The following is a 15703-nucleotide window of genomic DNA, read 5'->3' as shown; positions in this document are numbered from 1 at the left end:
AAATTTGAAAAAAATTCTCAACTCATTGGCCAAATTGCGAAAACTCAAAGGTCGACTGTCATATTGGTTTAAACATGTTTTGTTATCCTAAAATTAAATTTTGCTACACATATTTTATGAATGAAAGGTCTTCAAATGAGATCAAAGGAAAAAACTTAATTCTGTTTACATCACTAGGCCTACAGCAAGATAGGAAAACAAAACTTGACACCACTTACATCACTGGCTTAAAGTGGTACACTAAAACATTTCTTTACAAACATGAACACATTTTAATGAATCAATCGCCTAATTAAATTTGCCCATCATCGTATTGAAGGCTCTATTAGCATTTTGACCAAAGTAAAAGCGACCTATATATGACTCTTTGCAATTAAAGTGTAAACCATTTATAAATCATACAAATTACAATAACCATAAACAGACTTCTGTAAATTTTATTTAATTCTTTCTTCCATAATAAATGAATCTACATAAGTGTTTGTAAGAGTAATACTTCTTCAATTATCAATACAACCAAAATTACAATGCTCGTATTTATTTCCAAGAATGAAAATAAAATAGAGGTAGAGAAAAATGTGAGAGAGTTTGGAAAAACTTATATCTTTCTTTTTTCATCTATAGTTTGTCTAGATCTGATCTTAATAAATCATCATTCATTATCATGAAAAATAAAAGATGCATGATGCTATATTATAGATGTAGATCTAATATAGGCTCTAGTAGATCTAATCTTTTAAATATTATAATAGAATTTAATAGACTATTACTATTGCTAAGTTAATTTAGAATCTAGTATTAGTAAAGTAAGCACTATTATGACTATACACTAAGACTGAGTACTAAGACTAAGACTAAGCCTGCTAAATCGCTATAATTTTAACTTAGTATAAGTAGCAAGTATACATATAGATCTATATTATACTACATATAGAATAATATAGATCTAGATTTCTAGATCTATAATATTAATAATATAAGCATAAGGGTCAATAAGGCCAAATAAAAGCCTTTAAGTAGTTTAAGCTAAGGCTAAGGGCTTATTCATTTTTATTTTTTTTAACTTATTTAATATTTGTAAAAGAAAAAAGCCTAGCCCTAACTCAGTAACTGGGCCTACCAAAAACTAACAGATTTTTTTTAAATTCTAACACTAAATCAGAATAATTTATAGACATAGACTCTATAGATATTTACCTTTGTTTTATGTTAATAGTTCACTGCATATTTCACGAACACACTGAGTTAGAAGAAGCAAATAGAACTAAGAGCTAAGACGTTTTGGATGGAAATGGTCCAATACGTCGTTATTCTAACTTGTCCTATTGCCATTTACATTTTGCCTTTCTTCTATTTCTGTACACAATGATGTCACATTTCAGGGTTATGGTCATGTGACTAATCTCGTACATTTCATTGGTTTCAGCAAATCTAAAAAAAGAACATTGTTTGGTCACATGACACGAATATTTATCAACACAGCTGATCCAAGTTGTTCTAGCGGTTGCAAGTGGTTCTAGCTCTCCTTGATCAGGGGAAGTGTACTTGGAGGTCCCAAATAAAAAAGTAAACAACGAAAAAAACAAACAATATGTGCAATTTCCGTAGCGTTCTATAAGCTTCTTAAACGTATTCGTAGAGCTTAGAAAAATCGTGCAGACAAGTCTCGAATAATCCAGATCCTAATTATCCTAATAGAGACTGGACCGTCCTAATATAGGCCTAGGGCCTAGGCCTATCATTGCCAGACGGTTTAGGCGTAACTTAAGTTACAGTATTTCTCAAATAGATATATTGTTGTTGTTTTTTTTTTTTAATATTAATTTTTACTCGGAAAAAAAATAGTTCTTAATCCTTTTACGGGTACTTTTGCCCGATGCATATAATATATAATGATTGGAATCGTCAATATGTTAATATATTATTACACACAGGGATATATATATATATATATAGCGATCTCGACATTTGGAACAGCAGTATTCAAAAACTATTGAAGATACAAATCAGGCCTCTCTGGAATTTAACATTGTTGGAAAATATTTGCAGTTCATTACATATATATCCTTTGAATCAGAGACTTCTCACAAGAGCGTACAATAATTTAGAATAAACAGGATGTATGGAGAAGTCTCAGGGAAAATTACCCTCGAGTACGGCCTCCCCAATGGCTCGAGATCCGTCCTTTCATGCGTTGTTTTCAAGGCCTTCATAAATGACCTACCGGCCCAGCCAGAATGCCAAAAGCTGTTGTTTTTGTTTTAATCCGGTGGGAGCGCAACCACTATACAATACAAGAGTTGCAACAAGATCTACGTACGTTCTGCTCATACACAAAAAAAAAGCATCTAAGACTGGCAATAATAGGCCAATATTCTCCTGTTCACGCTAAGGAATGGCAGGCATATATCTCAAGCAGCCTTCCGACTCTTCTTCAGAGAAGGAGCTCTCAGCGTGGAAAAGCTACCCAAATACCTTGGTATAACTTAGATCGCAGAATTTCGTCAGCAATTGATGGGTACGATATAAAATACGATCGCATATTTATGTCCTTTCCTATTGTAGAGATGAATACAGGGCCTAATGAACTCTTGTGGTAGTTTCTTTTGTTGCCACACATCTGGTTGATCTTTGTTAATTTAGCTGTTAGCTCTGAACTGCCCAGTACATATATTTCAGCAAGGGTGGAGTCTACCCAGTGCCTTACCATTTAAAAGGTTGGATACTGCAGTTACTACTTTATTAAATTGGGGAGGATCAGCATGTTCATAGACTTAATTTAAAAAAAAAATGTAAATTAAGATAAAGATCGAGGTTTGGGTAAGTCACAGGATCAACTATTAATTTAAAATTGATTGAACTAATTCAAGACAACACGAAAATAAATATTTCAAGAGAATAAAACACACACACAAGAAGTTTTTTTAAATTTTAAATATGAAATTTAGTTTGTAATGACTGAATGAAAAAATGATAATCCAAACAAGTCAACTCTTAAATTAGAAATTTAATTTTATTTTATTCTTTAAAAGCATAATTTAAATTCACACACACAATGCTAATATTAGCTCTTTGAATAACAAAATGAACAAATACGATGATTGCTGCAAATATATCTACCAATTCCTTAATAACCTCACTAATCTGCCTCATAGAAAATATGTCTAAACAAGTCAACATTTCGGTAGAATTGGATGCGTTTCATTTGTACAGAGCAAATAGAACCATAGATAGTGGAAAAGCCAGGGAGGAGGTATGGGAGTTTAATGTAAACAAACAATATTGATGTGCCAACAATATCACAATTAAAAGTAATAAATGAGTATGACTGATATTGAACTATTGTGTAATAATTTTGGGCTATATTATTTGCCTAGAGAGTTTAAACAAATTTGATGTCATGCTTATGTGCATACAACCCACAGCCAAAACAGGGGAAGCAACAGAACATATATTAAAGGCATTCACACACGATATGGAGACTGAAAGCCCTGACTTTGTTCAAGCAATTCTAGGAGACTTCAATCATCTGTTCTTGACACTAAAACACTAGCCAACATATAGTCAATACGATCATTGTCCTACAAGGCAAAATAGAAATCTAAAACGTGTTACAGCAACATAAAATGGCCTAAACATCACAAGCATTATCTCCCCTCAGAGAGTCTGACAACACCATGATTCATCTCACTCCCACGTACAACAAGTTCTAAAAACAACAACAGTCCAACCAGTCAAGGACTGACTAAAAGGTACAAAGTTGTGTCAAGCAGATTGAGACAACTGCCCAGACATAGGTAACAGATCCCATTCTTTACATATCCAATTCTGTGAAAACATGATTATACCCCAAAAGAAAAGAAAATCATTCATACCATTGTCAGTCATCAGAGTGTTTCAATGTCATTCATCATCACAGAGAACCACATAGGAGCCCAATTTGTTAATGGCTGATTGTATGTGTATGTGTTTTTATGTGTATTTGTATCTATATTTTTATTGTTAGCCTATGGTAGTTAAGCCTATGGTGAATAACTGTTGTAACACCAAATTTCCATTTCTTTAGGCCATCTTTCTTACCTTATCTTACAATGAAAATTTTTCTAAACATCTATCTCTAAAACAAAAGATCCAATGTTTGCTTGTCTAAAACAATAAACGACATAATACTTTACCAAATGTAAAAACAAAATAGCTTTTTTGTATCATTAACCTTTGCATGAAACAAACACAATAGCCTTAAGCAAAAAAAAGCTTAAAGCATGTTGGGTGTATGTGAGAATCTTCATAATCTTCAATAATATGATTACAATGTTTGTTAATATTTATCAACCGTGACTAACCGTTTGGGAAAGGGAGCAGGTTCTATAAATATTGCTATCAATTTATCCCATCTTACTCCATAAGTTTTTTGTCCCCCCATGAACTACTTTTGCAAATACAAACAACTGAATTTTTCAGACATTCCTGATGATTGAGAAAATATTTCCCAAGAAATTCCTTCCTCTTTTTAATTAAAAAATGTTTTTGATGCTCACATACTTAAAAAAAGGACAAGATTTTTCAGCTTTTCACAGGTTTACATATTAACAGTATCTGTCTCCCTTCTGATCCTTCCAAATCCACAACATCCACACAGAATCCTGCAGACTTAAACTCCTCAACAGTCAACTCCTTGCTCCAACAAGCACCATGGGCCTCGCTGTCCTCATTCTGAAAGCTTTCAGGCAGGCACAGAAAGGTGCTCATGGAATACATCTGTGCTGCCCCAAGGTTTTTTGCATCCTGAGCATGACATCCACTCCCTACAATTTCGATTGCTGTAAAAAGTCCCCTTTCTTTGTCTAGCATCTGTTGAATTCCCTCAAGAGCCTTTACTGGATGAGGAAGATCATGGATCACGTCAATGACAAATATCCAGTCCACACTGTCAATACTGTTTGTTGGCAAATGGCATGCATCTAGTTTTGCAAATGAAATATTGGCAAGGTGACCCCATTTGGCTTTCAACGCGTCGACCAGTTCATCACTGTAGTCAGAAGCAATGAACTTGCTTTTGGGAAATAATGTTGCTAGTTGGCCAATAGTCCTGCCCCATCCACTTCCAAGTTCAGTCACAGATATGCCTTCTTCTGTTCAAAGAAAAAGTGTAGTTTTTAATCAATATCCTATTCTGTAAGAACACTGTAACATTTTCTCACTATTAAATAAGCAAGTGGTAAATAAGTTTAAGAAATTGTAGTAATAGTAAGGTTTTACTAGATCTTGATTTAGATCTAGCAGTTACAAAAGCTTTAACACATTTAGAAAACAAGGAAAACTGGACATATCACAATGGAATTTAACCTATGGCTGAAAAAGAAAGCAGATCTACAAGAACTCGAGTTCAAGCATGGAGATGAAAATCTCAAGAAAGATCTGAATGGCAGGATGTGTTGAAGTAAGCCAGAGCATTAGCTCCATGGCATGTATTGGCACTGGGATAGATGGACATCACTTACAGTTTTGTACACAATCTCATCTCTCCATTCTACATTCCGTCTGAACATGTGATTATTAGCGGCACCCAAAAGGGGAAAAGACACTAATAGTTTTGTGTGGTCTGTCTGTCCATCCGTCACATTTAGATCCCGTAAAATAGAAAAGATAGTGAAAATCTGACATCATAATATTTTAGATCATTCAAAGTTCTGATGCAACCTTTGTATTGTATTAGCTAAGTCTCTCCACCCATTTCAAACAATACAAAAGATTTCTTACCTAAAAAAAGTTTAAAGAAAGATTTAAAAACATAGAGGTAATAATTATAAAAAATCATTTAAGACTGCTTTGAAGATCTCTAACCATGCAAAAAATGTTTCCAAGCACATATTATTATCAGACTTGTATTTACCTAGCCTCTCTTTGAGACCTTGGCATGCTCCAAGAATGAGCTCGATGATAGTATTCTCACTTCCTGTTTTGCCTTCATCCAAAGCTCGCATCAACCCAGCACCATAATTTACTCCTAGAAAGAATATAGAATGATTTTTTTTAAAATAATGCATTCTGCAGCATGGGCATGTGCAGTTTGGTAATTATAAAAATTGCAAAAATGAATGGCTTGGTTTAACAAAACTTTTTATTTTGCTTGTCGAGCACAAAAAAAGAAACAAAGCATCACAAGACTTATTTTACAGGTTTACCCCTATCCTTAAAAAGTTTAATTATATTCATCTGAATAGTGTTATTTCTAACCTCTATCCCAGTTATTTGTACCACAGATTTTAAACCTACCACAAACAAAAAAAAACAAGCTAAAACAGTTAGAACTTAAAAGACACTTAGTATTAGCTAATCCTACCTTCGACCTTCTACTATGCTAATTAAATATCTATCAGATAAAAGATAAAGGTCAATGAACATACCATATGGACCATCTGCAAATACACAGCTTTTGACTGGGTTGTAAGCTTCCATCAAGGCGTTGATAAAGGAGACAGAAGAGCGGAAACCTCCCACCTGCCAAACTTCCTTGCCTTCAGAGCTGATATAATATCTGTTCAATGATTCATGTTGTTTCACATTGACAAAACCAGCACTTACTAGGCAACCCAGAATTTCTTGAACATACCTGAAATTTTCAGAGAAGTAAAGAGAGGTCTATTCTAATTAAAGATTATTTCAATCCATTTTCGCAAAATAAAAAACGTCTTGCAAATTTAGACCTGATGTTAAAGACCTGTAATAAAATTTACTTAAAAAAAAAAAGTTTGCCTTTCAGACCTTGCGATCTATAGGGCAGATGATGTAAAGGTCATCTGTTTCTGTGGCCTTCAATTACGGAAGGTGTCATGTGGCCAGCACAACAACCAACCACTTTTATTATTCCCCAACTAATATTGAAGTAGATATCCTTCAGAGATGCTGGAGATGGATAGGTCACACCCTTCGCAAGCCTGCATCCAACATAACAAGGCAAGCCCTAACCTGGAACCATCAAGGAAAGAGGAAGAGGGGACGGCCCAGGAATACATGGTGCCACGATTAGGAAGCAGATGGGCAAGACATGGGGACAGTTGGAGAGACTCGCCCAGAACCGAGATGCCTGGAGGAAGCTGGTTGTTGGCTTATGTCCAAGAAGGGACCACAGGCAGAAATGAGATGAGATGAATGTCAGGTACTTAATAGAGCTGGGTGGACTCAGAGGCGCCTAAAGATCCTGAAATTAAAAATCCCAGTCTACACCAGGATTCGATTTCCATTCATGTTTTTTTTTTAAAGTTTTAATCAACTCATTCTATCTACCTGACTGTCTGGTAAAAATTTAGTACATGTTGAACGTTGAAACTTTGTTCAATTAAATATTGGCATAGACAGGACTTAAATCAATAAAAAGAATTAACCAATTAATAAAAGTAAAGCAAGTTAAGTTCCCCTTTATAGGGGAGATGATGTAAAGGTCAGCTGTTTCTGTGACCTATGGTTAATGATTGGGTTGTCATTATGTGGCCAGCACAACGACTAACCGCCTTTACTTTTCCCCAACTATGTCAGGTACCCATTCAAGCAGGGTGGACTCAGAGGCGCCCTAAAATCCTGAAATTAAAAATCCCAGTCTTTACCAGGATTTGAACCAAGGACCCCAGTTCAGAAGCCGAGCGTTTACTGCTCTGCAACCACATTGTACACCTCCTCAAAATTTACTTAGATTTTCATTAATGTTTTTTACAGAGCTTTTATCAACTCACTCTGTCTGTCTACCTGAATGTTTGGTAAAAAGTTGTGTGTACACATTATTGGTCCCACCCCATTCTTAGATCAATTTGAAACTTTGTACAATTATACATTGACATAGACAGGACTTAAATAAATAGAAAAAATAATGAATTAATAATAATAATATTAATATGGGTTGTATATGACAGCGCAGACAATGCAGAATCACACAACAAGACATTCTTCAATACTCCTCCTTTAATCTAATCGCAATTTCTCAACCTGTTTGGTGCAATATGTAATGGTGATGGACAAAAAATCTGCTGTATTTACACTGCACTCTTAAGTCAGTATTTTGATACTGATCAAGTAAAAACAACTTTACTGTTAATGTTTAAAAAGTTAAAATTGAATTAAATTAAGAGGCATTTTATCATCTAAATAGAACCTGCACCTCGATTTTTTATTGATTCTATATGTTCTGTTAAAGAAGACTTCAATAAACATCTACCAGTACCATTCTACCAATCTTTCTCACATTAAAATTGAATTTCTCCTAACATCATTGAATTCTATTGTTCTCTTGACATCTTTGTTGCTTAACACGACCTCTCATATAAAACATTTTATATTGTTTGTCATTTGTAACAATACTAAATAGTTATCATTGCCATTACTAATTTTAAGAGCTTAAAAAAGCATTTCAACAAAAACACAGATTCAACAACATACCTCTCTTTGAGATGCTTCTGCTTGGCTATGTCAGTTGTGGTGAGAGGAGTGTCTGAGATGACAAGAGCATCAATAATACCAACATCTTTGGCTAAAGCAAGAGTAAAGCCAATATGACTGTTAATGGTAATTTGGCCCACCAAAGTTTTATAGTCGCCAGACATGATGTTCAGTGAAAAGGTTGTATGACTAAAATTTTAGTTCCTGTACATCTGCTTTTTATAGATAATTATTGACTCTTATGAATATGATTGATACAGTAAGTCTACTATATTGTAGGCCTATTTATAGAAACTCAAGTGACTCAATAATAATTGGATAAGTATGCCACTAACATTAAGTAGATTAGATAAACCAGGTGAAGTAGATCTGGAGTATATCTCTAGACCACTCTAGAGCATGGGCATAGCCCAGCTGGGGAGGGAGGTCTGGAGTTCAAACCCTTTCCCCAAAATAAAATATATCCCCCCCCCCCCCAAATTTGAAATTGAAGCCTCAGCCTGACAAAATCTAATACAAACTACAGTTGAATCAAAAGTTCCCGGAAGGTGACCTCAAAAACCGCTAATAAATAACAATTTACAAGCAAAACTCAGTTACCAGTATTATATAGTTAATATAGGCTGTACCAATTTTCATCAATGGAACCCAGCTCCCTTTGCAAAAAAAATAAATAAATAAACAAAAATAAAGCAGAACTAGATCTAGCTCTATTACTATGACTATGTAGATCTAGTCATTCTAGTGTATGACTATAAATTATAAATAATTAATATATTTTTTATATCTTTTATATCTAGAATCTAGATCTAGATTAAAAATTTATAACAATTATTCTAATTTTAATTAGATCTAGAATACCCTAGAATCTTAGAAGAATCTATTTCTAGATTATTCTAGTCTAGATATAGCCCTAATATAGCCTATATTATAGGTCTAGTTATACTTTTATAGATCTACATATAGTCAATGGTTATTCGGTACCACACTAAGTCACTAAGTCAGACTCAGTGACTCACAGAGTCAGTATACCGTAGCCGTAGATCTAGTCACAATCTAGATCTAGAATCTAGTGATTACATTGACCATAATAATATCTCTTTCAAGTCTTTGAGTTTGAGTACTGCGTTGCCAAATTAAAATTACTCCCATATTCCAAATGATATATAGAGTCTAGAGAATCTATATATAATATTATATATTTATGCCATATAAATTTAAAAAAAAAGACAATTAGTCTTCTACTAGTCTAGACTAGATCTAGAGTTAGCCTATGCGCCTATGGCAGGCTATGGCTATGGCTATAAGTATAATGAGCCTATAATAAGAGTATAATTTGAGCTATGAGTATATATAGGCCTACATGAGTGCTCTTTTTTTTTTTGTGACGGTACGCACCGGTACGGCGTACCGGCACCTTTTTCAATGTGGGGAAAAAATTATTAGCCTACTTCAGTAGGCCTACTTGTCTGGTATTTTTTAACGTTTATTATTAATTTATTAGTAGTTATAAGTTAGGCAACCCATCAGCACTGATCCGAGTACCGGCACCTGTTTTTTTTTTTTTTTTTTTTTACAAAAAGCACTGCCTATATACATAACAAACAGTGTATTGTAGATTTAGACTTTAGATATATCTGGAAATATCCGGAAATTATTCAAATCTTTTGAAAACTCATACAAATCTCCTGAAATATATAGGCTATAAACAAAAATTTTCATTTTGGGGTGTCATTCAATAGGGGAAACGCCATTGCAATCCTACACGCGATAAAAAAAAAAAGGCATTATGCAATACCCGTAATCAGGGGCGGACTGGCTATATGGGCATAAATGCCCGGTGGGCCGGTACCCAAATGGGCCGGTAGGGCCACCGAAATGTCTGATCGAAGTCACTATGGCACATATATCAAGTTGTTAAAGGTTTTATAATATCCTTATTATGTTATTATTATAATTTGTATAAAAGGCCATCTGAGCGTCGTGTTTAAACAAAAAGTCTTTCACAGACATTACATATAGTGTAATACTCTTTTAATCAAACACATTTTCCGAAAATAAAATGTAGAATGTAGACAATGCTACTAGTAGGCTTCATCTTTTTAGGGCCTTCATAATTGCTGATATAAATAGACGCTATATTATTGCTTATTAAGATATAGAGTTCAATGTAAGCATGCATATCGATACATTATCAAACTTAACAATGATTTTTAAGGACCGATACACCTAGACATGGATGCCCATCACATGATAGAGAATTTGTGGGCCGAATTTTATAGAAATGCCCGGGCCGATTTTGACACCCAGTCCGCCCCTGCCCGTAATTGTGGAATCTAGTGAAAGAAGCTTCCCGCGCCTCAAACTAATGAAGAATTACTCGAGGTCAACAATTCTCGTAGATATTATAGATTGAAACATTTGGTAATTTTCTTGCTATTGAGCGTGATATATGTAGGGAACAGAACTCTTATGATATACTGTATGACTTCGCTACACGCAAGGCTCATGTAGTAATTCTGTGCGTAGCAAAGAATGAATAAAATGCAAAGGCGACTATATTTTCTAATACAAACTCTTAAATTAATGTTCACTTATTATCCGTATTCCACCCAAACTGGGCCCCGGGAAATCCGTTTCGCATTGGGCCCCACAATGGATAAGTCCGGCCCTGCTATTTAGTGACGGGTGAATACTTCTTGTTCTCCCCCCTCCCTCTTTTTTTTTTTTCGCCTCTAAAATTGGGTGGGGTAACTCTAGTCCGTCTGACTTGCAGAGATAAAAGAGTGATCTTTCCATTACTCGCTGTCCAAACTCTTGAGCCATGAAGAGAATTATATATATAGATAGTGAGAGTCTATATAGATGGGTAGATATGATAAAGAATAGAGGAGTGTTTCTCAAACTTTTTTCCAGTGGCGCACGGTAACCCCCCCCCCTCCTTTTTCCTCAACAAAAGCAAACATTTAACAAACAAATTCTTTCTCTCCTTAGCCAGCTTCGGATCTAGAAAAAAAAATCATAGGGGCGACTTGCGCAATCGGACTTACACGCAGGAGAATTCGTAAAGGCCTGGGGAGTGACTACGATAGTCCCGTTACTAAAGAAAGGAAAGGCGGCCGATCGTTCGGAAAGCTATCGAACAATATTCCTAACATCGTATTCGGGGGAAAGATGAAAGAGTGATAAACAGAAGGCTAGTGTAAAAAAAAAAATATAACAAAATTATGGCTTTTATATATCGCTACTTTCATGCTTAGAGCATGCTCAGAGCGCTAGGTCCAATCTCATTTGTGGACCAGTGGGGTGGGGGAGGGGGTATCTGGGAGTAGGTTTTCCGTGCTGCCTTTGAGCGCTCAGTAAACACTACTTTGATCGAGTTGTCGAACCTCGAGCCCCCTTCATAGGTAACCTAGCCAAGCCAAGTTCAATCGTACTTGGCCTCTTGACCACTCTTCCGTACAATATCTCTCTTGCAGGAACGCAAACTCATCGCTCCTGCGCTGGTTCAGGCAGAATAGAAGTGCAAGCGATGGTGTTTATGCAGTCATTAACTGACGGATTTTTTAGAGGTTCGGAAAGCCGCAAGGGTGATAATCGACACTGGCAGTATAATTAGATCTGAAACAGGCCTACGATATAGTCTGGAGACAAGGATTATTTCTAAAACTGATGAAACTAGGGGTATGCTCAAACATTTACACGTATTGGTGGCTAAAAAAAAACTTCCTAACGGACAGGACAGATCAGACACGCTACCGATCTAGCATGTCACGCAAAAAAAAAACACTTGAGCAAGGTTTCCCACAGGGCTCGTCATTATCATGTACGTTGTTCTTAGTCTACATAAACGATACAGAACGATTGAAGTGCCGATCTCTGCTCTGTGCTGACGACCTACAAATCTGGCAGACCGTGTGGTCAGCTCTGCAAAGTTCTTTATCTGCAGCTGCGCAGATTAGGCCAGATCCGACCATATTCAACAACGGAGTCAACAAAAACGCTAGCTGTGGCATTCATACTCTCCCGCTTTGACTACTGCAACGCCGTGCTAGCAGGTATACCTGATGACAAAATAGCCAAGCTGCAACGTATACAGAACAACGCCGCTCGAATAGTCCTTAAAAAAACTAAACAAGATTCTGCTACCACCCTCTTGTGCACGCTCCATTGGCTTCCCGTGAAAGCGAGAATCGATTACAAGGTCGCCACACTTTGTCATCAGTGTATATCTATATAACATCGAGATGCCCTTGTACCTTAGCAAAATGATTACTCCATAAGTCCCCCAGAGAGCCCTGCGCTCAATGGACTCAACGCTTTTAGTAGTGCAACGTTTTTCCCTCAAAAGCTACGGTCTGCGGGCTTTTTCAGTTCACGGACCAAAGGTTTTGAACTCACTCCCCATTGATCTCAGACAGACAACATGCTACACCACTTTTAAGAAGAACATTAAGACCTATCTGTTTAAAACTTTTTTAGATTAACTGTCATTTTAGCTATCGTGTTTGTGTTTGTAATGTTATTACAGCGCCTTGAGCCTACATTTTGTTTGTTAACAGCGCACGGCGGAAATCCAACTTGACCTCATCACGGTTTCATGCTACACCCGAATGAGGAAAATGAAAATAAACTGCTCAAAAACGGTCCAGACTCTATTCACTTTGGGAAAAGACATCCACCAAGAAGCCATAAACCTATATACAAATCGATGGGTCCACGCTCCAATCGGACCCACGACCCAGGTAGTTGGGTGTTACCCTGGACTCTAAGCTGATTATGTCTGATCATGTGAAAGATGTACGACCAAAAGCCTCGGCAAGGTTGAACGTCATAATGCGGGCGGCCACGACTTAAGAATGTGACAGAATTTTAAGGAAGATTAAAAAGCTTAAGAATTGTTGAATAAAATTATGTGGAAAAATCATTAGCAAGATTTTCTTGTTTGGATAAATAGTGGGCATGTCCACAATGAGAAACTCGCGAGAAGACTGAGGAACATTTATCTGGCTTTCAAATTTGGAACATTTTGTCAGCCGGACTTAGGTTACAAAAACAGTTGACGCGTAAGTCATTGCTATGATTGACGTATAGATGAGAAAAGCGAGGAAAATCTTGCATTTATAGTTTGCTTGATATCACATTGTTTCTAGAAGCAAAGGTTGGTATTTCTTTGCGAATTGAAGAAGACTCTTCATTGAATAATGGAATTTTAAAAAATTGGGATTATGGAAATGTTATCCAAATTTGACCCAGTACTGAAATAATAATAACTTATAAAATTGCAAAGCAGCGATGCACACACAAAAGAAAGTTACTTTCCAACCTTGTACCAAAGCTCAGAGAGTTTATAAAGGATATATTTATGAGAGACATCAAAGCTGAAGAGTAATCTTAAGCTGCCTGTTTCACTATTCATAAAGAGAGTAGGCGAGTAGTCTCAATAGATGTTGGATTCACTATTAAAATACAGTACAAGAGATTAATGCTGAGTGCATCTGTTTCTTTTATACTGAGCCAGATGACAAGATATTTGAACAGAAATACCAAAACTAAAACATATATATTCAGGCATCGACCACCAGCCTTTCATGGGCGTAGCCAGGGGGTGGTTGGGGTTCAACCCCCCCCCCCCCCCCGATGAAATCCGGAGCTTAGTGACTGATCTTTTGCTTTAATTTTGTTTATTTTAGGTGAAATTTTAATACTAAACCATCACTTGCCCTAGTATAGCCAAGGGGTTTTTGAGTTTAAAACCCCCTACCGGGGGGGGGGGGGGTTGAGTTTGAAAACCCCTACCAATGGGTTTTGAGGGGTTTTGAGTTTGAAACCTCAAACCAAGGGGTTTTTAAGTTAAAAAAAACCCTACCAGGGGTTTTGAGTTTGAAAACCCCTACTAGGGGGTTTTAAGTTTAAAACTCCCTACCAGGGTTTTAATTTTAAACTCCATACCAGGGGATTTTAAGGCATTGACAAACCCACCTACCAAGGGGTTTTGAGTTTAAAACTCCCTATCAGGGGTTTTGGCATTTAAATCCCTCTCTTCTATAAAACAAAAAAAAATGCAAACGACAATCCCAAATTCCAAGAGCACATCTAAGGAAGATTTTGATTTTAAACCCCTCTCCAAAATTTACGATAAACCCCTCTTCAATATAAAAAAGCAAATTACACACTCAGAATTGTATGAGCGTAGCCAAATGGGTTTTGATTTTAAACTCCTCTTCAGCTGGGTTTGAAGCTAAAAATACCTCTTCAATATAAAAAAAAGCAAATTACGCACTCATAATACTATGAGCATAGCCAAAGGGTTTAGTTTAAACCCCCCGCCAGCGGGGTTTGAAGCTAAAAAATAAATCTTCAAAATAAAAAAAAAAACAAATTTCGCAATCAAAATGCTATGAGCGTAGCCAAGCCTATTGGGGGTTTTGAGTTTAAATTTCCCTTGAGAGGGGTTTGATGTAAAAAAAAATACCTCTTCAATATAAAAAAAAAGCAAATTACACACTAAAATTCTTTGAGCGTAGCCAAGCCAATGGGGGTTTTGAGTTTCAACCCCTCTCCTCCAGATGGCTTTCATTTTTCTAAAGTTTAAAACCCCTCAAGATAGTTTTGAGTTTACAAAATCCCCCCTACAGAACGTTTTATGGTTGAAAGCCTCTCTCTTCAATATTATTTCTAAAGCAAACTACAGTCACCAAATTCTATGACCGTAGTTAAATGTGGCACGTTTTCGCACGGGACGGGAGCCTCTTCGCTATGATCCGACAAAACCACGATCACAGATCAACACTGCAACACGGAAGACAGTTAAACACATCCTCTACAACTGCAGCCCTAGGGTGCTCAGAAACATATTCGAAGTTACGGCTAGTCTTGAAACAAATAGAACTGGTGCATGCGGGGGTCTTGCATTATAGGAAGACAGGCAAACCCTCCGGAACACTGCCAGATACCTAAACCGTGCTAAAAGGCATCATAGTCTCAGCACGTAGCTTTAGTGCATGAAGGCTTACAAATGGTGGAGATCTGAAAACTGGAAAACTCACACAGTGGGGTCCGGGAGGATATTAAAAAGTGTTTGGTAGATGAATTGAAATGGTTTTGTATTCTAAAAAAAGTTATTTTTATTTTTGGAGATGACTAGAAAAATAATATCTTAAACCAACTATATATTATAAATAATATCTTCGGGTATTTCCGCGTGTAGACTATAGGTGGTTGTTTTAACAAAATATATACAGATCTAGAATCTATATATAGTTCTGAATAG

The 15703-nt window shown here is 36.2% G+C and overlaps 2 protein-coding genes across 8 annotated transcripts in view; both read right to left on the bottom strand.

Annotated features, from left to right (window-relative positions):
• LOC106073553 (ATP-binding cassette sub-family A member 2-like) overlaps positions 1-1371 on the bottom strand; it is a 58914-nt gene extending 57543 nt beyond the window's left edge. The window contains exon 1 of the mRNA XM_056042526.1: positions 1198-1371. The gene's annotated coding sequence lies outside the window, so the exon portion shown is untranslated. The remainder of the gene's footprint in view (positions 1-1197) is intronic.
• A 1628-nt stretch (positions 1372-2999) lies between these two features.
• LOC106073561 (uncharacterized) lies at positions 3000-9977 on the bottom strand. 7 transcript variants are annotated; one of them, XM_013234153.2, is made up of 5 exons: positions 9794-9977; positions 8431-8645; positions 6408-6613; positions 5894-6007; positions 3000-5132 (listed from the first exon to the last, which is right to left on the bottom strand). In XM_013234153.2, the coding sequence occupies exons 2-5, from the start codon at positions 8592-8594 to the stop codon at positions 4564-4566; spliced, it is 1053 nt and encodes a 350-aa protein (XP_013089607.1). In that variant the 5' UTR covers positions 8595-8645; positions 9794-9977; the 3' UTR covers positions 3000-4563. The 7 variants fall into 7 exon arrangements, with proteins under 7 accessions (XP_013089607.1, XP_013089609.1, XP_055897890.1 ...); XM_013234155.2 differs by having other exon boundaries at positions 8431-8642; XM_056041915.1 differs by lacking the exon at positions 9794-9977 and adding an exon at positions 9450-9739.
• Positions 9978-15703: the final 5726 nt, after the last annotated feature.

This window comes from Biomphalaria glabrata, chromosome 9 (genome assembly GCF_947242115.1).
Source record: "Biomphalaria glabrata chromosome 9, xgBioGlab47.1, whole genome shotgun sequence".
NCBI classification, from domain to species: domain Eukaryota; kingdom Metazoa; phylum Mollusca; class Gastropoda; family Planorbidae; genus Biomphalaria; species Biomphalaria glabrata.
The sequence above is the reverse complement of the archived record's forward strand: the minus strand, read 5'-3'. Positions and strand labels throughout refer to the sequence as shown.

Coding starts and splice junctions, on each gene's coding strand:
- LOC106073561 (XM_013234153.2), bottom strand. CDS start 8,594: ATGTCTGGCGACTATAAAACTTTGGTGGGCCAAATTACCATTAACAGT. Junction 6,008..6,407: donor ATTTGCAGATGGTCCATATG/GTATGTTCATTG, acceptor TATTCTTTCTAG/GAGTAAATTATGGTGCTGGG. Junction 5,133..5,893: donor AGGTCTCAAAGAGAGGCTAG/GTAAATACAAGT, acceptor TTCTTTGAACAG/AAGAAGGCATATCTGTGACT.